Source organism: Triturus cristatus, chromosome 8 (genome assembly GCF_964204655.1).
Source record: "Triturus cristatus chromosome 8, aTriCri1.1, whole genome shotgun sequence".
In the NCBI taxonomy this organism is placed as follows: Eukaryota; Metazoa; Chordata; class Amphibia; order Caudata; family Salamandridae; genus Triturus; species Triturus cristatus.
In genome coordinates, this window is record NC_140591.1 from 1,151,183,129 (window position 1) to 1,151,210,067 (window position 26,939).

The following is a 26,939-nucleotide window of genomic DNA, read 5'->3' on the forward strand; positions in this document are numbered from 1 at the left end:
TGCAAGGGATGTCAGACCATCGTGTGCTGGAGCTTCATTGTGTAGGGAATTCAGTGTCTAGTGTCATCATGGAAGCTTCTCCTCTGGTTTGCCCAGCGAAGATGTGGTGCTTATATACCCAAACGATACCCTCAGGGATTGTACCCAAAATGGTACTGTGGGCCTGTCGTTCAAGGATGACGATAGTGGTGACTTGTACTGAGTTATTATACAGAAGATGGTAATCATGCTGTGATACTAAGAATCCTCATGCATCATAAATGAGATTAGCTTTTCGGAGCAACAGTAGGAGGGGGTAGGCTGTGGCAAACAACTCTGGTAACCATGAAAGGAGGGGCCAGTTGGGGTCAAGCAAGATGGTCAACAACAGACAAATGGGGTAGGCAACGTGGACAGCAGTGGAAGGACGGAGTCCAGATGGGCGCAATCAACATGGGCAACGAGGGAGGACTGTTGGGGGCAAGCCACACTAACCACAATTGTGAAAGGGTGCGTGGGGCAACCAACTCAGACAACACTGGAGGGACGGCAGGAAGTGAAATACATCAGGAAGCCAACTGAAAAAGACTAGTAGAGGTCTTAAAAACAAAGAACCTACATTGGTGATCAGTGAAATGACACAAATTATGTGAGCGTATTTCATGGTAGGGACAGACAGATGAAGAAAAATTAAGCCTATGGCAGCTGACAAATATGATACAAGCCAATGAGTGTGACGATGAAGCCAACCTATAGTAAGCAATGGGCGGGCTCTGAGCCTGCTAATGGAAAGCAAATGGTTTTGATGAGTCAGGACATTTGATGTCTAGGCGAGACCTAAAAATGCTTTGCCACTCCTAAATGTTTGCTTTCCTAGGCAAAGAACAGTGCGTGCCTTTTAATCTTGTTCATATCTGTACATTAAGTAACTTTACCCACGCCATCCTGCTTGTGTTTCTCTTTGGGGTCTCCAAGGTTGATGCAGAGGCAGTGTCACAAATTTGCCTGCAAGCATTTTTATGTAGTTTGGTACGGACAGATGTTGTTTGACAGAGTTTCAATTTAAAAAAAAATGCTGTACTCCTCTAGAAACCTTAAACGTGTCTCTGCTCTTGTCTCGCTTGCTATGTACCTATTTGCCTAAAGTTAGTCATTTTTACAGGTGCTTCTTGCATATGGATTTTCATCTTTACTGGCCAAAAGTGTATTAATATGTCTAAAAATACGAGCATGAAAAGAAAAAAATCTGAAAGGAACAGAAAGCCATGAGAGCCGTTGCCAACTTAAGCCCTATATTTCTTATTGCCCAGAATACGGGTGCTTTTTAGTGTTACATTAGATATTTTGTTTCATGCTCATAATAGTTGTTTTTTGTTGGGGAAGACTTGATTTAAGAATTACAGCCACGCTCTTACTCACGACAAGAGTGACATACCTCTTGTTTAGAGCTTAGTTACTTTCGTAAAACCACGCCCCATTTGGCTGGCCCGGACTGGCCTTGTTGGGCACTAAGCATTTCCCTGTGAGGCTGGAAGGGTGGGGTCTTGTTTTGGTGCACGGGGGGCTGATTTTGGTGCTGGCGGGCCATAGGGACATCTAGCTGTTGAACACACTTTAAAACAAGTTCCCAAAACACAGGGCTTTAAAGCATGGATGCAAATCCACGCAGTATCTGCCTACACGAACTTCAAAAAAACATCTGTTTTTGCAATTGGTTTTATAGTCTGTAATTCCTACATAAAGAACGATAACTGCAGCCAGATGAGGGGCAAATACATGTAGTTTGTTTTACAGAATGTTAAATGAAGTGCTGTCAGTTACTGCCATAGGAGAGTGGGGGTGTCCTATGATAGTGCACTCCCCCTTGGCTCCCCTCGCCCTTAGTAGGAGGCATAGCTATCAATAGTGAAGCAGGTGCAGTGGCGCCAGGGCCTGGAGGCCTGAAGGGGCCCACTGAATCTGGATTATTGCTGTACTTTATTAACCTGGGCTTGGGCCCTATGCTCTTTACTCGCACTAGGGCCTCTCCCGCCATTGCCACACCACTGCCCCTAGTGTGTGCCTAGGACTGGAGAGGGCTCTCTTCAATACTATGATGTTCTGTTTATTAATTCACTTATTCAAAATATGTTCAATGGGCTCGCAGTGGGTCGGCCTGTTTGCTGGGACTGATTGCCACATACGGTATATGCGCTGGTCTGACAACATTAGCAAGGTCTGCTTTTGGTCCCATTCCCCCCCTGCCCTTGTCCCATTCCCCCCTGCCCTTTAGAGCCCCCTCAACATTTTCATCTCTCTTAAGGCGCTGCAAGTAGTGACAAAGTGCAACCCCCAAGTGGAATTGGGCTTCAGCACCTTACTCTATTGTATCTCAGCTGGGCGTCTCTTTCTTTTTTTTTTTTTTAAATTTCTTTATTGGTTTTTTATATCATCAGACAGCCAAGACAAAAACAATATATAAATACATAACAGCATAAGTATACCATCATCCGAATAAATCCATAGCAGGTACAATCCATAATTTAACTGCAAACAAAACAAAAAAACAAAGAGGAGAATTAGATTTATAGCCAGTTAGAAAGTGGAGTCCATAATTTCTGACCAATTAATCTCCTCCTCTTACCCTTTGTTTTATAAACGGCCATTTCCAAGTAATAAACAGATAATAATCTAATTTGCCAGTTACTAAATACAGGTGGTTCGGCATCCAACCATTGTGTTGTAATACAGCATCGAAAAATTGACATACATATAAAGAGGAATCTAGCTTCCATATCTGTTCTAGTGCTATCTCTACTGGTTTGTGCGCCCAAAATAATTAGTTCTGCAGTAATTTGTGTTTGAACACCTAATGAAGTAGACAAAAATACTCTATATCTCTAATAAATTGGGTTAATTTTGGACACAAAAAGAACATATGAATAGTATCTGCAGCAATAAATCCACATCGGTTACATTTATTCACTCTGTCATGTGCCCATTTGGCTAATTTAGCGGGTGTATAATATAAGTCGTAGATAGACATAAAGTGTTGACTTATTAACGAACCACTATATAGCGTTTTAGTCGATATTTCTATAATTCTATGCATATCGATTCCTTCCAAACCAAACTTTAATTGCCATTTACCTTCTAACACTGATATGTCGTCCTGATACTTTGCCAACATTAGTTGATAAATATAACCGATTCTCGATCTTTTCCGTACTTCTTCAATAATCTTAACCTTCTGAAACAGAATTTGATTATCAGCCCTTTTTCTATCTAAGTAGCTGCGAACCTGTAAAAACTTAAAGAATTCCAGCCGAGAGATATCATATTTTTGTTGCAGATATGTAAAGGAAGATATCTGTTGACCATCAAATAATTCTCCCAATTGACTTATACCAGCCCGATGCCATCTAAGCATAATTGCATCTTTAAAAATGTCCGGTAACAAAGGGCAATTTATTATTGGTGTATAATAATTGAAATTAGAGCTGAGTCCAATTCTTTTTTTGATTTTCCTCCAAATCTCAAAAGCAGTTATAATAATCTTAAACTTAGTTTTTTTATAATAACTGGGCTCGATAATGCGGACCAAACACTGACGAGCCTCTTCTCCTAATACCATAACATATATTGGTGGTCTTACTGATTCATCCAGGTTTACTTCACTAACATGTAAGACGCCCATATTCTTTAAAAAAATAGACCAAAAATATAGCTGAAAATTAGGAATTGCCCATCCCCCTCTATTTCTTGGTAAAGTACATTTTTTCAAAGCTCTTCTAGATCTAAGGTAACTCCAGAGAAACCTAGAGGACATTCTTTCAATTCGATTAAATATAGAGGTAGGAAAAAGTAAAGGAATAGTGCGAAATAAATATAAAAAGTGTTTGCATATGCAGACGATAACGCTATAGTCACTACTGATATAAAGACTGCTTTACCTAAGCTGATAGAGGCATCGGAAGAATTCGGTAGATATCCTGGATATAAGCTAAATGTATCTAAGACTCAATTGCTTCATTCAGATTCAGGAAGACCACACGATATGCATTTTGAAACCGAGGCCACATATTTAGATATAAAAATAACAGCCGATATTGACAAGATAGTCTGCTTAAACTCGGATCCGGTAATTGCTTCTGCAAATAAAACTCTAGAAAGGCTGGATAATCTCCATTTATCTCTCTATGGTCGTAGTAATGTGCTAAAAATGCTCATTTTTCCTAAATTTTTATATTTATTTCGCACTATTCCTTTACTTTTTCCTACCTCTATATTTAATCGAATTGCGTCTCTTTCTTAACTGCTGCTGGTTCTTTGCATCTGAAGCCGGTTAATATGTCACTTCACTGTCTCTTTCTCTCAACAACATGTACTCAGATTGCACTTTTCCTTTCGTGGGATAGCCTCTGGGATATTAGTGTATTTGCATTAAGTAAAAAATATGAACTTGGACAAAGTATTAGTTCAGTACATGTGAGAATATCCTTAATTTTAACACTTAAAGCCAGTTTCAATTGGTCTTAATAACCCTATGCGGTTAAAGTGTTCTTTTCTTTGCTTCTAGCAGCTGCACTGATGTAGATAACTATACAGGCTAGAGAGGTCTGACACTGCTTATCACCCCTGAGCTGTAATAAAACTAGCTTGACCACAACCAGTGTGCCTCTTTTGTTAGGCTACTTGCATTACTCACATTTCTGAAAGAAATATATGTTGACAGGAGTGCATGGAAAGAGGACGCTGGAGCATTTAATGTGGGGACTGAAAGCAATGCATCAGTGCAGGGGCTCACCAGCCGACAGAGGAGGAAGGCCAGACTAGGGGATTTTTGTAGCTGATATCTATGTAGCGAGGGCACTGCATTACCAGACTGACTTGGATGGACGCAGTGGGTGAGAGGCTAGGTGATGGGGTGGCATCCAGAGGAGCGGGGTGTGGAGGTAATGCATGGATCATAAAAGGTGATGGAGGATGGCATGGAAAGTTATGGAACATGGAGGGTATGTGGGTGATAGAGCGGGTATGCAAGATAGCAGATGAGTGTGGATGCTGTGGTCGTGCGAGTGATCAAAAGAAGGCACTTGAGGCTGGACCAGTAGTGATGAAGGTGCCATTGGGTAGATGGAGGTGGCCTGTGGGTTTATGGGATAATGTAATTGGATTATGAAGGGGACACAAAGGAAATGTGGGGGTAATGTATGGCATTGCTAGATGATGCAGGAGCTTGAAGGGTGTATGCTGAGAACAAGACAGGTATGGGATATTGTTGCAGTAATAAGGTGCTGGACATGAGTTGGAGGATGCATTTCGGATCATTGACTGGATATAAAGAGTATTCAGGTCGATAACGTGTTTTATGTACTGTCTAGGAGTTATTAGGTTTTGGAGTAGGAAGTGAAGGAGAATGACAGCGGAAAAAAGTGTTGGAGGTAACATAGGGGGAATGGAAAGTTCTCACAATAATCCTTCCATTCACAATTATTCTTGTTCAGTCACCTCTAACAATATCACTCATTCATCCATATTTTCGCACTTCTGTTTAATCATCTACTAAGTCATCAATCCTCACACATCCATCCTTTCTCAAATCTCTCCACACTCACACATTAATAAATGTTTTTTCAAACCTAAAAGCAGACCGCTTGACTTTTTAATAATTTCTTTGTATTTCTACTTCTGTTTAATAGTGTGCCCTTACGTAGAATTATGACTTTTGTATGGTTACCATCAAGCACACACCATGTTACATAAAAAAATAACATTGTACAACCTCTCACTACTAAAGGCTCTGACAATTGAGGAATGTTTATAGCAGTTGTGAAAGTGCTGCATGTGAGAGCTTGCGGGTGTGCTGACCTGACTTTGAACTTCCTACATCTGTGTGATGCTTTTTTTATAACACTTGTTTCTCGTTTATGTGTAGAGCAATGTGAAGACTGTAGTACTGAGTCTATTCAAACTTTCGTGTTGGAAGGCGAACCAATTTCTTTGGACTGCCCTCGATGTGGTTTTCTGAATTCTGAGGACACTGATGTGGCCTACAACTTTACCTGGTTCAAGAAAGATAGCAATATAGCTATAACTACAGACAGTCTTTCTAGGATTTATGTGGTGGAGAAGACAGTTGCATTTTTCCCTGCAAAGTCAGAGGATGCTGGATTTTATGCATGTGTGAAAAGGTAAGTGTGGAGGATTATTGATGTGTTGGGTTTGGTAAATCATTATGTGCATCAATGTATGAAACTCACTAATGCCACCTCTACCTCTGTAGTGCTAAGCATGTGACGTCACCAGTGGCTTCTTTAACAGTCTCTCCATGCGTGTAGCGGACAAGCTCCTAATAGCCCCCTGTGGGATCGTGCATCATATTCATGGCCAATCTGGGTAATACTGTTGCTGGCTGCGAAAATATGTTCATTAAGTGGCTGCTCTGGGTGCTGTAACGTTGCTCCATTGACTTTTTAATCCATTTCTGCTCTAGAATTATGGCATACTGCAACCCCCACCAGGAATCAAACTACTTTGACCACCAGGGAAGTAAAATGGCAGGAGCGCACCTAGGATAGGGCCGTAACTCCCCAACTACTAATGTTTTTTATCAGCCGTTCTGCTCCCTGGGAGGCAGTTGGAAGAGAGATCTTCTGGTAGCCCTCATCCCATGTCAGGGGAATCCCACTAGAGCCAGATATTTCTAAATGTATAGCCCACACCACAGAGTCAAGCTCCCTACCCTAACCCTAATTGTTCCCTTTACCTGGTGGATAAATTTGTGGGGATGACAGCATCAGCAGGCTTTTCGGGAAGAGGAAAGATTACTAAAAACTGGGAAGAATGCATGTTGAGAGTAGGCTACCTGACATCAGGCCTGGCTGCACCTGATTCACACAGAGAGAACAGCCTTTCCCCTCCACAGGACAGGACAGGTTGATGGGGAAGGAAAAGCTTGCCTGACAACTGGAAATTGCATGGTCAGGCCTCCTTGGCCTAGGGTATGACTCCTCCCAACTCCCTAGGGGTTAATAGCCATTCCTTTCACCAAGGAAAGGCATACAGGTAGACTTTAAACTTGAACCATCTCTTGTGAAGAGGCGCCAACTGAGAATCAGGGTATTTGTGGCAGTGGTTTTCATAACTGACCATATGCCTGGGGATCCCTGGGAGCAAAGTGTGAGTCTCCCTACCCCACAGTCTTTAATCACCTTTCCTTTTCTCCTGTAATGGCTAATTAGGACAGAGTTGTACATGTAGTACCTAGGGTGCACTGCACCTGTGAGAAAGAGGAAACAGCGGCTTTCTTGGGTAACATTTACAAAGCGGCCATCTGGTCAACTCCACACACCTCTACCAAGCAGTACTGTTTGGAAATTGTAGCCCACCATCAGGTTATAGTTGGCTAGAGAGTATTGTTCCAGACATCTGCATCAGCTTCACGCTAGCCATCACTTAGGGGAGGGTACTGCTTTTGAATATATGAAGAGAATGTACATCTAAAGCTACACATGCTACAGACAGAATATGTTACTCTGTAAGCATCTGTTTGTGGCGTGTAGTGCTGTACATTCACATAAGCTCACCCTCCACCCGGCTAGCTTGTGTTGATTGTAGATCTCTTATTTTATTACCTACTTTACACTGCACAGTACACACAATGCACCATGCTACTCTTACTCGACACTCCATACACATTCCACCCCTTTGTATGAAAAACAATCTAAGAAGAAGTGTCCATGCTCATTGTCAACTAAGGGAGTACTAACATCACATAGTGTGAATTGAAAGACTTCTTCAAAGAAAACAACTTGCAGACACCCAACACTAGATTGCAGTAATATGCAGCACATGCTAATCTATAGCACTATATACTATGTACATATGGTTTCATGGTAAGTAACATTTTTGTTGTGTCTTAAGTCAGTAATATTGATTATCACTGTGGGTTCTCTTCCACTACTCTGTAGTTTATTATGTCCGTACCGCTTGTCTATTTAGGATTGATACTCTTTTCTATCTCGTTCCAGTGCTTATATGTCATCCATGCCAATTTGGTCATTAATATGGGGTTTATCATATTTCCTTTTTTTGGCTCCGTCTCAGCCTTAGATATACAGTCTTGGGAGACCGACACACTTTGCCAGCTTTTCAAATGGGAAGATAGCACATCTGAAACCCAATTTGCTTCTTTGCAGGGAGCATATCGCAACATATTCACAAGACATTTGTTAGGATATAATTTTTGAACGGTTACTTAAGTTTCCGTACACAACCACTGTTTGAGAAGAGCCTACAACTAAGCTCCTTCCTAACAGACTCTTAGGTTTCATCCTGTAAACGTATATCACTGATCTAACTATTCTCATATTTTATGAACACTGGAGGCAGTCCACTTTTCATAAATAACTTGCCTTGTTAAGAGCACCCAGTAGACCATCAAAAAGTACAATGGCTTCACCTACATTATTTTCTTGGTATATGATACTAGACCCAATTATTTTCCTATTACACTAAAAGGGGTCTAAAATTGGAGAGGATACAAACATATGACCATTGTTTTCTGTTGGGAAATACTAGTTCTGGCATTTACATGTAGTTGTTTATCGAAATTTAGAAAGCGTCTAGGGCACCCAGAATAACAAATGAAGTGTAATACAGAAATATTTGTTCCTTTGCGTAGCCGGCTGAACAAGTTTTAAAATCTTATTCATTAATACTTACCATTTATTGTGTGCATCCAGCATTGACCCTTGCTTCTTTCAGAGTAATCAACATTTCTTCCTAACAAAAATATACATACCATCTGGGATTTTGGATGAGAACAGAAGATTTGACCTTGTCTTGAAATTAGTTTTAGTTTGGGAATTCAAATCCACTTGTTCGAAAGAAAGCTAGGAAATTATTTGGAAATGTGTTATCCTGGATAGTTTTCTAGAGATAACTTTATTCAAGAGTTCCTATGACCGGAGTTGATCATTTTCTATTAAATTGCCCCAAAAATCACATGCAGGCATGTACCTCATTAGAGATGAATTGTTGTTGGAACTTGCCCTTTTTGCAGGACTTTTCCAAGACTTTTTCCCTTCCTCCTGTATTTGCCCTGACCTCTTTTTGTTGGCTTTAGTACTCTGGGCACTTTACCACTGCCGATCAGTGCTAAAGTGCATGTGCTCTCATCTGTAAACTTGGTATGATTGGTCTACACCTGTTTAGCATTTTTAATGTACCTGTAAGTCCCTTGTACAGTGGTGTCCCATATACCCAGGGCCTGTAAATTAAATGCTACTAGTGGGCCTGCAGTGTTGCTTGCGCCACCCACAGTAGTAGCCTTTCAAATCTGTCTCAGGACTCTGTCACTGCAGATCCTGCGTACGCAGATTACTGCCACAGTGACTTGGCATTTAAAGTTACTTGCCAAGTATGGAACTCCCCTTTTACTACACATAGGTCACCCCTATAAGGTGGTCCCTAGGTAGCCCTACGGGCAGGGTGCTGTGTAGGTAAAAGGTTGGAAATGTTGCTTTGTTGTGTAGAATGTCCTGGTAGTGCCAAACAGCCTATTTGGTTTCTCACTGATGTGAGGTTGCTCCTCTCATAGGTTTACATTGGGAATCCCCTGATGTGTTTCAGTGGTAATTTCTAATCTGGAAGGAGTAGTGTTGCCATGTTTTGTATGCTTGTAATAGTGGCGATAAATCCTGCTTATTGGTGAAAGCTAATTTTTATTACTATTTTCAAATTGATACTTTTAGAAGTGGCCATTTCTATGTGCTTATGACTCTTTGTGCTTTTCAGTCTGACTCCAATCAACGTCTGGTTTAGACTGACAGGGTCCTGTTTTGTGAAAGTCACAAAGGCAGTTGAGGCGTATCCTGCATATGTGGATGGGACTTCCTGACCTAGAGTGGTAGGAGGAGTTGTCACCTGCACTTGAATAGGGCTGTACCTGTCCTCTCACAAAGCTGTCTCCCCCCCATGTACTGTGTCTGGATCCAGGGCTGGGATTTAATGGAGGTGTTGTGCACCTCTAAAGTTTGTATTGAAGTTATCTTCACATCAAAGACATTATGAGTATAAGTACAGGGGCTCTGACCCCATGATTTTAGACTCTGCTTGGGACTTGTAACCAGACGCTGCTGGCTCTACATGCTGCAGCAGAGGATTGCAGGCTCAGTGCTGGATATTATTGCGGCCCTGCCAGCGAACGTTTCTCTGGCTAACATAGACAGACAACACAAAACCAGTGGTGGAATTGCTTTTATTTTTAATAAGGCGTATATGTGCCAAAAAAAATTGGAACTACCAATTTCTGATTGTGAAGCCTCGACATTTACACTTACTCTAACATCTAAATTCTTATTTTCTGGGGCACTGCTTTATCACCCACCTGGATACTCTGGGAAATGGTGCACCTACGTACCTGACCTTTTCGCCCCCCCCCCCCCATATTCTGCATACATCCAACTTGACTCTACTTGGAGTGCTCAATCTTCACCTTTCGGAGCAGAACAATACTAGCACTAAATCATTCATTGACGTCTTGGGCATCCTTGATCTGACTTTGCGCAATGCCTCACCCACACACATCAGGGCACCTCCTAGATCCCAATTTTTCTAACATTAAGGACTTATTGACTGACACTCTACTTCAACTACGCTGGTCAGACCACCTTGCAGTACCATTTAACCCCTTGCGTGCGCATGGCGGAACCACGGCGTCATGAGCCACAGGCGGCGTATGCTCATGACGGCATGGTTCCGTCATGCGGCGGCCGCTTCGCCCAAGCGGCACTAATTCCCTGCCTGTGCGGGCGAAATGAAGAGTGGGCGGAGTCGTGACGGAACCACGCCGTCATGAGCACAGCTCGCCTGTGACTCATGACGGCGTGGTTCCGTCATGAGCATGGTGGCGCCGCGCTCACCCCACACCCCCCCAGCGCCGCGGTGGAATTTTCGCCGCGGCGAAGGGGTTAATATCTGGATGACCTCCTCATCTTGACTCACCACACGGCTTTCTCTGAAATGTTAAACGAGGAACTGATCTAAGTTAAATCCTATAGCACTGAATAAGCAGCTACTAAGCACTATGCCCACCCTTCTACAACATCTTGATTTGGATCATTCTATGATCCATCACTGGTTGGAGGAGGCGATTGAGACAACGCTTCCTGTGTCCACTAACGGGGTGGCTCATACCTACCCTCCTATCCCTTGGTTCTCCGAATGACTGAGATCCAAAAAGAAACAATGTTAGGCGTTGGAAAGACAATGGCAGAAGTCATATGCTGCAAATGCTACATCCAGATACAGAGAGTCTCTCAAAGCCTACCATGCTTCTTGTAAGTCAGACCATGCTTCCTATTGTACCACTAAAATATCACTGAGGCCCATAACCCTTTTTTAAGTTGGTAAATGAGCTATCTCATGTCATTAATATCCTGTCTAAGCCTTCTCTGTCCCAACAACAAAGCGATGAACTAGCTATTTTTTTCACCCACAAAGTGGAAAGTATTCACTCTCAACTGGCCAAAGACTCGTTGCTACTAGTGACTAACCCCAATGGCAATTTTCCTGACAGTCCTAAATCAATGCTCAAAAATGTGACATCTAGTAGTGTAGGTGCTGCTAACCTGAGAGAACAGTCTCCCGTAGACCTTTCATCCTTTGTTGGCACCCAGCGGTTAATTAAATCAGGCTCCCCACTAGGTTCTCTTCCCCACATAAGAACTTCCTGTTGGATCCGCCTGTCCTACAGACCATTATGGAGGTTTTAAATACATCTCTTAAAGAGGGGTTGTTTCCCCAGAGTTGGAAGCTTGCTCTAGTCTTTCCCCTCTTATAAAAGCCCAACTTCAACCCTGACTGTCTCTCAAATTTTCACCCCATTTCATTGCTACCTATTTTTTACAAACATGTCAACGTCCAACTCTCATCATTTGTCAAAGCTCACTATCCTCTCCACCCCTCTCAGTCTGGCTTCAGAGTTGGGCACAGCACTGAATCCGCCCTCCAAGGTGTGACAGAACATCTCGGACAATACTTGGATGAAGGAGGCACGGCCGCACTCATACTATTGGATTTAAGTGCAGCCTTTGACATGGTAACCTACTCTATGCTAGTTCAGGGACTGAAATCAATAGGTTTGTCAGATTCAGCCCTTGGGTGGCTTATCTTCTTCTTAAAGGACCGCATGTTCCATGTTTTTTCATCTAACGTGAAATCCCAAACATTGGCTTTGACTTTTGGAGTTCCGCAGGGGTCCATTTTAAGTCCCTTACAATTCAACATCTACGGACGCCCCTTGGAATGATAGAGAGCTGTGGACTCACTCTATTTTCTTACTTTGATAACAGGATCATTTTCTCCTTGACTTCGGCTTAAAATTACAGCTTGGTTGAACCAAAATTCACTTAAACTCAACAGCGATAAGACTGAGGTCCTAGTTCTAGGTAACAGCCCCTCTCTTTGGGGTGCCAAACATCGGCCACAACTGCTTGGGATGACCCCATCTCCAAACACCCCCATTCCCGTATCTAAGGTTAACAACCTGGGCTTTCTTATGAATGACAAGCTCTCCATGAAACCGCAGATAGCTAAGGTGACGGCCTCCTGCGTTGCGGTCCTTAAGTAGCTGAAAAAGATTCTGTGGCTTATTCCTCTAGCGGCACAGAGGACTGTTATCCAGGTGTTGTTTATTTCTCACTTGGACCATGGCAATGTGCTATACTTAGGTGCAGACAAATCATCCATCCAGCACATGCAAACTGTCCAAAATGCCGCTGTTAGACTGCTTTATCACTTACCTTTATCTGCTCCTGTGTCCCATTTATTAAAATTACTTCATTGGCTTAAGGTGGCCAATCGCATTGAATTCAATGCACTGTGCTATATATTTAAGGCCAAACTTTGCCTAGGTCCATGGCACATTCAAGAGCTACTATACACCCCTACAAGCAGTCTCAGTTACTAAGATCCTTGACCCAGGCCTTGTTCGGGTGTCCCCAGATTTTGATTGATCATTATGAGGGCCACTCCTTTGCCTACCTGGGCCAAAGCTTTGGAACTCATTACCAGTTGATCACCTTCCGTAAGATGCTGAAAACGTGGCTATTCTGAGTCTATTTGGTTAGAACAGTTATCTGTGAACATTCAGTGCCGGGAAACCCCTTGTGGTAGCTGTGCGCATTACAAGTTGTTAATAATAATAATAATTGCTGGGCTGCCAGGAAAACCATCACTTGGACTTTGTTCTGCTGACCTGCTAAAAAGGACTGCCTCTTCAGCTTACTGGACTCTGTGTGTTGGCCTGCCTACATTCCGGCCTGTGTGTGCCCCAGTGGTCTCCCAGGTCTTGGTGGTCTGCCCTGTGAAATTGAAAACTTAGCATGTGGTGAGCGCTTTGTTCCTCAAACTATTGTGTCTTGGGAACTTGCTGACCAGTGTGTGGGTGGGGTGCTCTGTGTCTCCATAATTCCCAAACAGCATGTCTGGAGCACTGCTCACTGGGAAACCTCTGATAGATTGAAGGGATCAGCAGATCACCCCTTCGTGACTCGCGCTGTGAGCATAGAGCCATGTCCAACTGTTGGCACTTAACGCCTTATTAAAATCAAGCTTGCGGCTTCCCGATCAGTAGGAAGGTAGCATGGTGAGAAGAAGCAGAGGAACTCCGCTGGTGTCTGGAAGGGCAAGACTCATACAGAGCTGCCTGTCTGGCCCCGATCGCGGAGATCAACACTCCTGCAGGAGTCCCTGGCGGCCTGCAATGCTTCTCCCGTGCTCCAGAGAAAGTCTAAGGAGGAGTGGGGCCGGGGAAAGTATCATTTCAGGATCTGCATATTATGTACAGTGATGATTTATGACGTGTGCAAACAAAGAAGTCTTTATCTTATTGCACTAACTGTGATGTTATGACAATTGACTAGTTGGCAAAGTGGTTTGTGTGGTTTGGGTTTGTGTATATACAATATATGAGATATCTTTATACAATATAAGTGCAGAACCCATTTTGACTCATCTGCGTGCATGGCTAGAGCTATAAGGTGATTTAATTGGAAAGCCCAATTGTAGAACTGTAGATCTTGCATTCGTTGCCTAGCCTTCCTTAGTTACCTTCTGAGGTCGTTCCAAGACACCCTAGCCCTATTTGATATCCAATCAAAATTGCCAGATAACCCTTCTATCTTAGTTGATTTCTGCCATCTTCTAAAGAGATTTTCCCTACGGAAACTACTTCACTAGGTATGGGATGTGTGGGCGTTACCGGTGAGGTCCGCTGTATGTTCTTGTATAGATGCGTGAGAAGTTTCCGGGGTGAAACAGTAGTGTATATGTATTCTAAGGCTGTGAATGTCTCCGGGAGGGGGGCAGGAAATGTTGTGAATAACTCCCTACATGTCGCCTGTAGTTGATAGTAGAGTAGAGTGTCCAAAGGTGTGCTGGAGGTGGGTGATGGGGTCGGGGGGCTGGGGAATTTCTCTCCGGGGAAGAGATCTGCGAATGTGTGAATATTAAGGTTGGTAGCTCTATTGCATGCACTCCCATTATGTAGTGGGGGTATTAGGGGGCGTCTTGCTACTGGAATTGATGGGGTGTAAAGGATAGGGACGTTTGCGTGACGTGGCAACCCAGTCCACGCTCAACTCATACATTGTGAAGTGTCTATTTCGGAAGTGGGCCATTTATATGGAAGGAAGAGTGCAGTTGAAAGCGGCCATGGTGAGACCGCATCTATCTCTACTGCGACATAATGTTGAAAGGGTGTAGGGTGTGTCCAATAGATGCTGGAAGTGTGCTTGGGCACACAGTGCATATAGCTGTAAATCTGGTGCTCCTAGGCCTCCCTGTGATTGCGGTAAGGTCAGCAGCTCATATCGGACTTGGGGCTGTCAGCCTGCCCAAACCAGTGTGATGAGGTTGGAGCGGATTCTTTTCAAAAAGATCTGTGTGATCGGGATTGGAATATTTATGAATAGATAAAGAAATGTTGGTAATACAACCATCTTTGCGATGGCAATTTGGCCCACCAGTCATAATGGGAGTTTAGACCATGAGGGAATGTGGTCCTCAAGCCACGTCATCTCTTTGTCAAAGCTGGCTCTCCACTCCTCAGTTATGTCCCTGCTGACGTAAATCCCTAGGTACTTAACGGGCCCCATGGCCCACTGGAGTGGTACTCGACGGTGAATGGGACTGTGGCTTCGGTTAAGAGAAGGAGGATTGACTTGGCCCAGTTTATATGTGCCTAAGAGAGTCCCCCAAAGTGTATGATTTCACGGATTAATGGAGAAAGGTTGTGTTCATGCTGGCTGACATAAAGAGTTATGTTGTCCACATAGAAGGACACAGTGAGGCCTCTGGTTGTGAAGCCCACTCCTCTGTTTGTGTGAAGCTGACGAATGTGTGCAGCAAGGGGCTCCATCACAATGTCAAAGAGCAGGGGTGATGGAGGACACCCCTGCCGCTTGCCCCTGTTGACTGGGAAGGGTTCTGAGATTTGCCTGTTGAGGTGAATCCGGGCTGTGGGTGAGGTATAGAGAAGGCATATCTGTGCAAGGAAAATGGAACCAAGGCCCATTCTGCTCAGCAGCAGGAATAGAAAACCCCACTCCAGCATGTTGAAGACCTTGGTCGCATCGAGCAAGGCTGCCAGTGCAGTGGTATGAGGATGTAAGTAATGCATTACTGCAAACAGTTTCCGAAGATTGTGCGCTGTGGAGGGGCCCGGTATAAAACCGGATTGATACGGCTGGATCATCACAGGTAATAAGAGCTGCAACCTGTTTGCTAGTATCTTCACAAGTATTTTATTGTTGGTATTGATGAGTGAAAGGGGCCTGTAAGAATCTCTTCGGTCTGCTGGCTTGTCTGGCCTGAACAGCGTGAAGATTACAGATTCCCGCATTGAGGGAGGGAGCGAGCCACTTCCAGTGCACCATGATATACCTCCATTAGTCAGGGGATCAAGATGTCAGAGTATTCTTTATAGAAGGCTGCTGTCAGCCTGTCTGTGCCGGGGTTTTTTTCCAGGGAGTGGCTGACAATTGCCTGTCGTACCTCCTCAGCAGTGATGGGGAGGTCCAGGAATTCCGGGTGTGAGTTTGAAAGCCACACCAGCTCAATGGTGTTGAAATAGACCTGTAGGTCTTGGGAGGAGTGGTTTGGGAGGAAGAATACAGTTTTGTGAAGAAGTCGACCATGATATGTAACAAGGCTGGAGTGGAGGAGTGGCGTTGGCCCTCCAAGTCAATCAAGCTAGATATGTAGGAGGTGGTGCGTGTTTCTTTGGGCATCCTGGCCAGGGTTCTGCTGGGTCATTCTCCTTCCCCATATTGGCGTCCCTGTGTTTCTTTGCCGAGGAAGTGGACTTCTCTAACTGCTTACTCTTGGTATGTCGTCATTTTGGTGCGTATCTGAGCTAGGATAGTGGGATCGTTAGTGCAATAAAACTGGACTTCGAGCACGGAGATATCCCTCTCCATTGCCGAGATCGTGCCTCGGATGGCCCTGAGCACACCGTGTTGTTTAGATATGCATACGCCTCGGATAACTATTTTAAAGGCATCCCAGAGTGTAGCAGGGGAACTGACCGAGACTGTGTTATGCTCAAAATAATCTTGGATGGCTGTGCGTATTTCTTCCCTGAATACTTGATCCCTGAGTGCTTGTGGGGGTAGTCGCCTAGAAAATACACTTGGGAGTGCGTGAGGGGGTCTAAGAATCAGTTGGACTGGTGCGTGGTCTGAGAGGGTATGCAGCAAGTGCAAGGATGCGGGTCACCAGGGTAACATGGTTCTGGATGTTAACCAGTAATCGATTCTGGACCATGCCCCATGTTGCAGAGAGAAACATGTGCCTTCGCATGCACTGGGGTGTGTGTCGCGCCAGATGTCTAAAAAATTATTTTCTGTGATGATCGAGGTGAGTATGGAGTCAGCATAGGGGTGGGGGCGTCTAGAGCTCCAGGTCCTATCTGCTGTGTCTATCAGGGGAACATTGAAGTCGCCGCACCAAAGTACGTTCTGTGTATTAGAGCTGGCGATCTGATGCCAAACTTGGGCAAAGAAGGTTGGATCGTCTGTGTTCGGGCTGTTAACTGTAGCTAAGGTTATGGGGTGGTTGTGAAGTTTGCCAATCAGGATGATGTAACGACCTTCGTCATCGCAAATGAGATTGTCAGTGGTTCAGGCCAGGCCCTTCCGCATTAGTACGCATACCCGTCGGACCAGGAATCTCGTTTTCGAACTCTGGTGGTCAGTAGAGCAGCGGCAGCGGCGGAGGGGAGTGACGAGAGAATAGCAAGAGCAGCGGCGGAGTGGCGGTGGAGTCAGCGGGCGGCCTCAGAATCTACCGCAACTCCACCCGCGACTCGACCCGATTGCTCCCCCGAAGAAAAACAAGGAAAAACAGCGGCGCACGGGGGGGGGGGGGAACATGGCTGCCAACCTTCCTCTGCCCATCACAGTGAAACCATGGACAACGTGGACAGCGTGTAAACGCCTACCTCAGACCCGCCATGACAGCAACTCCATCAGCGGCGTGCAGCGAGCGACAGACTGGTGAATGTCAAGGTGCGAGCGCGGCCGCAATCAGTAGCGGCCGCGGAGTGCAAGCCAGGTGGTTCCACGGTGGCAGCCCAACTGGGTTGGTGTAGCTCGTGGCTCACCAGCATACCCTGCTCGTTCCTGAGCCCACTCCGCTTGCCCTGCCAGAAACACAGAAAACACAGAGGTATTGCTCCAAGTACAGCCTTTGACATGCCGGTCCCGGCCGTGTGTTACATCTACCCCAACTGCCAGTCGTGGGAGAAGCAAGCAGTGTGCAAGGTACAGGAGGAGGCGGATTCCAGCCCCGCACGACCTCAGAATTTGTGCTTTTTTTTTTGTTTTGTTATAATTTACTTAGCTTCCCTCAAATGACACCAAACAATTTCTTGGACAATAGGAAAACTAGACAAGAAGGAGCAACTAAGCGTAGTGCTATTACTTATAAAGCACGTATAACCTCGGCAACCAAAGTGCACAAACATCTGGTATATAGCTGGAAATCGATCTACAGACTATCATATAAACTTAAGGATTGGATTGCACGAGGACACCAAAAACAAGCTTGTGCACAACAGGGGAGGGAAATGATAAAGAGCAGACCAGGCTCCAAAATGTGCAAAACTAGAGCCGGCACCGCACCAAGAAAAAGTCGGTCAAGGAGATCTGAGCGCAATTAGAGTCTACACCTATTGCACACATAATTTTAAATCCAAATACCAATCTAAATAGCATGGGAATCTGCAAATATTGTATCCCAAAATTGTTCGGACAAAGAACATCGGGGAAGGGAGAGTCCTGCGACAATACACCAAAACAGGAGAAGCAACAAGCTGAAGATGGCCCGTGCCAGGAATCAAATATACAGAGCATTGAAAGATCGGACGCCGGGAAGCATTTTTCTTCCTAGAACAATGGAGCAGTCCCCTGTATGCCCCCGGAAGGGAGAAAAGACACGTTAGGGCAAGAAAACCTGGAGGCTTTTGAAACTCCTTCAGCATTGGAGCTCCATGAAAGGGGGCAAGATGCACTGGGGCAGCGAAATTCAGAAATCCTGGAAATATCATCAGCCCTGGAGTCCCCCTTCAAGGTCAAACAGCAGATGCATGGGGAGAGCCCAGTTCCAGAAGTCCTGAAAATATTGTCAGCTTTGGAGTCCCCAACCAAGGTCATTCTGCGGATGTATGGGGACAGCTTGGTGACCCCACAGGCAGGTGGCAGAAGAACTCAATACGAACTGTCCCAGTCACCTTCAACCAAAGTTTACTCTCGCAGGGATTGAAGTTGAGAGAGAATAGCCACTTGGGGTAACAAAACCCTCATCAACTAATCGCAGAAACAAAGAGTACAATGCAAAGTGACTCTCACCATCAAAACACTCTGCTATCCTCAATAAATTCTACACTGACGACGGCCATCAAGGCGCTTACCTGGCAAACACAAAAACTGGAAATTAAAATGGAAACAATGCAGGCAATAGCAACAGCTATGATTAACATTGAAGGTAAAATCGACATTTTAGCAGGAAATTTGGAGTTGTTGAAATTGCAGTTGGATGCTCTTGTTCACCAATAGTTGAGAAGCTCTCTCCCCGAAATCTTAACATCAATAATTTAAGAGCTAAAGCAAAGACAATTAAAGCTCATAGATCAATCAAATCAAAACTCAGCTGCAAGAACACCAAAACATGTAAAACACAATGGTATTAATGCCACAAAAGGTGCTGACAGCTCCCTCATTTTGCCACATCATATAACAGCAAAGAGCGTGAACTACACCCCAAGACCAGAAGTCAAGCCCTTCACGCACAAGAAGACTCAAGATAGTAAACCCACTCCAGGGCCGGACACCCCCCGTCATCAACGCAGCTAGCATCAGTAACATGTGAAAACACCCCCTACCACGAGGAACCAGTGATGCGCAAGACCCCCCATAGCAATACTAGCCATTTAGACAACCCGCAAGAAGCCATGGAACCTGTTAAAGCATTGACAAGGAGAGCAAAAAAACGCTTGAAGAAGCAAGCAAAAAACAATAAACAACGTGGGCGTGCAAAGGAATTACAGATGGGCTTGGCCTCATTACACCGTAACCAGAGTCAAAAAACGATCTCAAAGAAGGCCCATGCACAAAGCCGCCAAGCCACCTGGAGTCTCAGAAATGTTATTCTATATTTCAAAAGTATAGATCAGGAAATGATGAGCCAAACAAATCATCATTATCAATCATACATTCAAACTGTGAGGATAACCAGTCAAACAAATTACCAGCAATCAAATTAACCACAAGCACAAATTTTGAAGCTGGTCATATTACCGAGAACAACAAGCAGCTTACTAGAGCCCCACATGAGCCCGAACCTCCACTAAAAATAGACAGCGGAGGGAGCCACTTCATAGAAAAGAGCACAGAAAATCAAGAGTTGGTTGCATCTCCACAGGCTAGGGGCAGAGAAAGGATACTTCTCCCCTTAGTTGAAAACCTTGGGTTAAGGGGGAATAAGGCTGCCTACGATGACATCAGAGTAACCACAACAATGGCCCAAAGAATGGAAATACAACACCTTGCTGTCGGTCAAAGGGCCCAAGTGGACAGGGAATCAGAGAATAATATCATAATTTTTACACCCGAATATATATCTCGTGGAAACTCCGACACATTAAACAGGTCCAATATTTTACAAATCTTTCAACACATCCCAGAGCTCTCTTCTATTGTGACCGAAGACCTTACTCAATTTCAATTTAAGACATTGGGGAGTAATACATTAAGAGAATTAACAACATTAAAATGGACAATTTAATAGTCCACAAGATCATGCAAGAAAGGGATCAATTTGCGAAATGGGGGATCAGTGTACATATACCAAAAGAGGAAAGATACCCACACATGTTAGGAGGTGGACCTATTGATCAAAAGACACTAACCCCAAGAAAGAGCATCTTAAGAGGGACAAAACCAGTTCCTCGCATGTCAGACTTTCTTAATTTAAAAATACATCTCTCACCAAACTCCAACCTAACAGAAAGAGAACAACTTGATCAATCTAGAAAGCCCCAAAAGGGAGCTGTAATGATCTGAACATGCATAAAACCAAATTGCTCCTAGCACAACAAGGAACTACTCTCGGGGGAGGCGAATGACCGCCATTATGAAAGTCATCTCATGGAATGTGTACGGTCTAAAAACCACGCTGCAAAACAGAGCCGCATTCGAATTCTTACAGTCTGGGGACCTGTTGTGTCTCCAAGAAACCTGGTTACTCGCTCCAGTGGTCATCCCAGGCTTTGTAGGAATCCAACAGCCAGCAAAAAAGTATAATATATTTGGTAGGCCATCTGGGGGCTTATCCATATATATACGGATTGGCCGCAATATAAAAGCTGAAACCGTGTTAGTCATGGACACAGTTCAAGCTATTTACCTGCAGGGATTAAAACTGAATGGCCGCCCATTAACAATTCTCCTTTTGAATGTCTATTTTAATTGCAAAGACAAACCAAGACACTCTGAGATGAGGGTCTTGGTAGACACACTTGAAGATTTGCTCAGTAACCACTCAAATAGTGGGATCATATTGGCCGGGGACTTTAACACCCAGAATCAGGGGACTGCAAATGATGCATTACTGCGCAAGTATTGGGCTGGGATACTACTAAATACATTTTTAAACACGTACAGCTTGAGGCCAATACAAGACCCACTATTCACCAACCACGCCACGAACAATGCTTCACAGGGGAAAATTAAACCCCCAATTGATTACATCTTCATGTGCAATCGTCTGCATGATCAAGCAGCAGCACTTTGAAACCCAGTGCTGCAGACTAGTGATCATCTTCCATTAGCCACAGCCATCACGTTGCAAACAGACAGTCTCCCATACATTCCCCTCCTAGGCCATTCCAATGGAGAGGAAATTCACGTACTTCTGAGAAGGCTAAAATGGATAAAATAGACACAACTCGCCTATTAAACTGGAAAAGTAATTGGCCCGCATTTGCAAAAGACTTCGCAGCTGGCAACATGGCTGAGAACTGGACTAACCTGGCGCCGGAGCTGTATCGCCTTTTGTCAGGCAAAAGAGCACACCATAAGCAAGATTGTGGAGAAAGGGAGTGCTGCCAAATTCAACCGAGATGTGAAAAAATCATACAATGCAAGCGGGCCCTGAGACAAGCCAACCGTGAACATACGAGAGAGGGTAACAACAAAACACTACAAAATCGGTTGCTAGCAAGAAAAGCTCACAGGAAAAACCTATGGGACCACAAAAGGCAACTGCAAGATTCTCAATGGGCTCATATTTTCTGCCTGCTAACGTCCAATAGACAGGCTGAATTTTTGGCATATATCAACAGGCTGTCCGGCCATGGCCACGACCGGTGCAATGGGGTCGCCAGCCATACATGGGTCTCCCATGTGACTACCCTGTACTGCAGTGCTTCAGACCATAGACCAGTACACCATCAAATATTTTCCACTAATTCCAGCTCGATCGATTCTCGTATAAGTAGCACGGAAGAACCATCTGAAACTTCTGAATTAGGAAATCGGGTAACGCCAATAATAAAAAACATCAGAAAGGATGGGGCCCCCGGACCCAATGGCCTGCCTGGAAGCCTCTTCAAAGAAGACAGCGATTTCTGGGGAACCTTATTTCCTCCACTTTATCAGTTCTGCCTGAATCACTCAATGATGTCTGAAGCCTGGAAAGGCTCCTTGCTTCAACCGATTGATAAAAAGGGCAACACTGGAGACCCAACCAATAGCTTTTTTGGATATTGAGGCAAAAGGATATGTAAATCTCCTCCTGCAAGATCTGCAAAATTGGGCTAATGATAATGAAATTCTTCCAGCCTACCAGTCCGGCTTTAGGCCAGGAGTTTCGACACTAGATAACATTCTAGCCCTTGCCTACCTGGTAGCACAGTCTATTAAGGAAAAACAGCCCCCACTCTTCGCATGCTTCTTGGATTATTCTGCAGCATTCTATGGCGTCAATAGCAATTTGCTGTGGAGGAAATTACAAGACTGGGGGATTCCGACTACACTGTTGAAAGCAATTACTGCTCTCTACACCGGAACCTGAGTAAGAGTGAAAGTAATGACGAATCGGCGACCAAATAAATCTACACAGACCGTGGTCTAAAACAAGGGTGTGTAATGGCACCCTTACTTTTCAATCTCTACACTGCAGACATTGGCAAAACAATTTCCAAAGCCAATCTGTTACCCCCGAAAATTGGGTCTACCAGACTGTTTTTACTGCAGTATGCAGACGACATGGTGCTCATGGACCATACCAAAACGGGTATGCAACGAATACTGGATGCATTCAACATCTATAATAATGAAAATGACCTAAGAGAAAATGTAGGGAAAATAAAAGTAATTTTCGGGAAGTACGCGAACAAACTAGAAAAACAATGGCAAATGGGTAGCCTGAAAATAGCAACAACAACTAAATACAATTACTTAGGGGTTTTGATTATGAACAGTGGGAAGTCTGCAGCACACACTGCATCTATTGAAACAAAAGCTAAGGCAGTGACGTACGCCCTTTGCAAACTGAACTCCAAACTAAGTAGTCCGACAACTGGACCCATTAGAAAGGTTATAAGAGCCAAATTACTCCCTTCAATTACATACGGCCAACTAGCATTTCCCGTGGCATCAATCAACATCATGGAACGCGCCAATTGCCGGGCATTTAAACAGATCTTTCATATCCCCGCCCTTACTCGGAACACCTTGGTACGTCTTGAATTTGGGCTAAATAAACAGCGCTATGAACATTGGCCATCGTTTGTTCGGCATTATCGAGGGGTTTGTGCTGCCCCCCCAAACACAATGAAGGCAATCTTAAAGGAAATTTTTGTGAAAAATGACAACCCGTGGGCAAATGGCCTTCTAACTGCTTGCACTGAATTGCACCTTGACTTGTCCAATTGGCAGGATTTTATTTATCAACCCGGAATTTTTAAAAACATTTTAAAGAAACAAGTTAGCTGCTATCCAAGGAAGAGGACTTGAAGGAACTATAGACCTCCAGCAGCAACATCAGGCTCTTAGCCAGTTCCTTCCACGATAAACTGAGCCAGCCATACCTTGACTCCACTTGAACAAGTCAATTTTAAAGCAAATTCTGTCTGTGAGATTGATGGTACTAGCGATAAAAGACATCAACAGCAGTTGGAAAACATTAGCGGCAGTCACTACTTGCAGATTGTGCCACCAGTATGAGTAATCCATGGCCCAAATGGTCTGCATATGTCACCGTTTGAATCATGCACGTCGCACTTTATTGAAACCCCTGTTTTTAAAATATGGGATACGCACCTGCACAGATGCCATGAAACTTCTCTTCAAGCTGGAGATCCCAATGGCACTAGCAAGATTAGCGAAATTTTCCCACAAGGTGAAAGTTCTGTTACATAACAACTCAGTCAAAGACTAGAGACAAATTGTAGTCTAAATCTTGCGGTCCCACCTTTTCTTAAATTAGCAACTACCAGAATGTTTTAAATAAATGATTATGTCTAATATATGATTAACAGTTTTGTTAAATGAAATGACCATGTTTTATCTAAACTCAAAAAAGTTTCTGGACGGAGTGCGCTCCAACCAGCCTTTTTTCTTTTGTTAACAATTTTAGTTAATTGAAACAATAAACAAAATACAAATACAAATACATACCCCCCTTGCATAGTTGGCATATGAAGCGAAGTAGGTCAGTCTCCACCCTCTAGCGAGTTGAGGTGGAAGGTTATTGTTTGCTAGATGGGTTTCTTGAAGTAGGCATATGTCTATGGCATGGTGGTTCAGATAGGCATGGAAAAGACGTACCTTCCTGCCCTCATTGAGCCCCTGCACGTTCCACGAGACTAATTTAATTGAAGCCGTTGCAGCCATCTCTGTTAGGTGGATATGTGACGTTGTCCTGGGGTGTGAGATGTATTTGCTTGTCGACGTTAGCTGTAGGTAAGCATGTGCCTGTATGTGGTAATGTGCCAACATTTTTAATACAAGGAACAAAAATACTGAAATTAACTTTGAACAATCCCTTCCGTCCCAGAAATACCCCACCCACTCCAACCCCCCAATTAGGTTGAGGTGTCCCTCCCCATAAGTGAAATTTCCAGGAATCATCCCAGGGGGCTGCGGGAACTCCGCGGGGTCTACTGTCCGTGAGGCTTGGTGGCTGAGCATGGTTATGGGAAAGGGACCATATCAACTCCGCCCGACGCCACAGTGTTTTTATCATAGGTGGCTGCATTTGACTTTAAAAAGAGGTCTTTCGGAGCAGGCCTGTGCAAAGAGAAGCAGTTTTCTGTTCAGAGAGTCAGTACTTGAGATTCTGTTTTTGTTATAAGGAAAGGAAAAGAGAAAGCAAAATGGATAGCCACTAATCGTTGTCACTGAGAAGCGCTCCTGATGAGGGGGATCCCGCGCAGTCTTACCGGGGTCGATCCTTCGCCTGTTGTTTGGCGAACTTGAGGGCCAGTTTCGGGTCGGTGAAGTGAAATGGTTTGCCTTCTAGAGTGATCTTAAGTTTGGCAGGGTACAACATGGCATAGTTAATGTGGGCTTGCTGTAGGAGACACTTAGCTGATAGAAATACACGGCGGATGGCTTGCACCGCCATGGTGAAGTCTGGGAAAAAGGATAGAGCGTCTCCCTTTTATTGGATCGGTCCCCGCTCCCTGGCCCATTGAAGGATGATGTTGCGGTCTTTAGAGTTCAGTAGGCGCGCCACGATTTGACGCGGTGGTGCCCTCGGGGGAGGCCTCAGGCCCAGCGATCTGTGTGCTCTCTCCACTATGAAAACTGGTGATAGGTCCGGGACGAAAAGATCTCATAGCATGTTCTCAATGAAGTCTTCCATCTTAGAGATGGCGGTAGATTCTGGTATGCCCGCCACACGGAGGTTGTTGCGCCTGTAGAAGCCGTTCTGCAGTAGTGGCTTGAGTGTCGTCTGTTGCGGACACTCTGGTTTCCAGGTGGTCGAGCCGAGAGTCATGGATGTTGACCCTGTTCTTGACCATGTCTAGCCGGGCGGTAAGTTGGTCTAACTTGGCGTCAAAGGTTTTCAGGTTTGATTTCACTTCCAGTAGGATTGTTTTCAGGTCTAGGTCTTGATCCTCCGGAACATCCTCTTCTGGGCTGTGGAAAGCAGCATCCTTGTCTACTTCAGGGTCGGTTTGTTTGGTGTTGAGCTTTTTTCAAAGGTGATCTTGGCGTGTTTGCTGTCTGGCTTTGCTATGGCCAGTGGGGGTAGGAGATCGGCAGCTGGCAGTTCAGCAGCAGGCCCGGTCTGTGTCAGCCGAGGCCGGCCGGGGGTCATCCCCCCTCGCTCTCGTGAGTGTTAATGAAGGAGGGAGGAGGTGATACCTCTCCTTTGGGCACCGATCCTCAGCCCCAAGCCAAGGGTGCGAGTCCCATGGCCACCAATGGTGGTGAGGCTCAACAAAACACTGTTTGAAAGGGCCTCGGTCCTCAAATCCGCAGACCCGGCTGGGATGCGTGATAGTGGCAATAGTGAGGCGTGATAGCCGAGCTCCCACTTGCAGCAGAGGTCAGTGGCAGCTCAGTGCCCCCCCTCAACCTAAGCGGTGCAGCGATGGCTGAACTGGAGCGTTGGGGGGTTTAAGGCGAAGGGGGGAGTAGAGCGTTCAAGATCCCCCGCCCACTCGTTGGTGGACAAATTCACAGCCCACAGTTTCTTTTCTATACAGTTTGATTATATGCAAAAGCTCAGCCATAAAAGACTTGCGTAAACTCTTTAAGTAACCTAACTCTTTTAGTGACCTTGATTTCTGTTCTTTTATTTTATTACAGGAATTCAACAAATTGCTGGACAAAACAGGTTGAGCTCATTGTATACAAGAACTTGGAAGGCTTTTGTTATAATCCTGCTTACATGTTAAAGTCACAACTGTCTGCACAGGGCCCCGATATGATATATTGTCCAGGCCTTGAACATTTTAGAACCCGAGAGGAGGCCCAAGTTGTGTGGTTAAAGGTAAATGTTAAGATTTTGCATCCAGATCTATGAATGTCCTTTTTTTTACAAAAGAATACAGACGCTGCACAATCATTGGATTGTTGGTATTCCTTCTTTTAATTTGCAAACCATATGTGAGAATTTGTATTCTAGGTACTTTGCTAACAGTTTTCTGACACCCTGTTTGAATATGTAGGTGGTAAAAGCTGTTGGCTGTATTTTAATTGGTCAACTGTAAATTGCCTAATTCTTGTGAATAGGCTAGATACTTTTTAAGACCCATATTTACATTCCTACCTGCCATTGTCCTAAACAGAATAATGAACATATTCTTTAATCTTACAATATGTGGACTTTTTATGGATAACTACATGTTTACAGATATAGATGCAGAATGAAGGATCTTGTTTGAAGAACTGGGTAGT

At 44.5% G+C, this 26,939-nt stretch overlaps 1 protein-coding gene across 1 annotated transcript in view; it reads left to right on the forward strand.

Moving 5' to 3' along the window:
- Window positions 1-26,939, forward strand: part of LOC146805524 (interleukin-1 receptor type 1-like) — a 356,975-nt gene that overhangs the window by 43,804 nt on the left and 286,232 nt on the right. Inside the window, exons 3-4 of the mRNA XM_085623806.1 lie at window positions 5,897-6,152; window positions 26,349-26,532. Coding sequence (XP_085479932.1) covers window positions 5,897-6,152; window positions 26,349-26,532 — 440 coding nt within the window. The remainder of the gene's footprint in view (window positions 1-5,896; window positions 6,153-26,348; window positions 26,533-26,939) is intronic.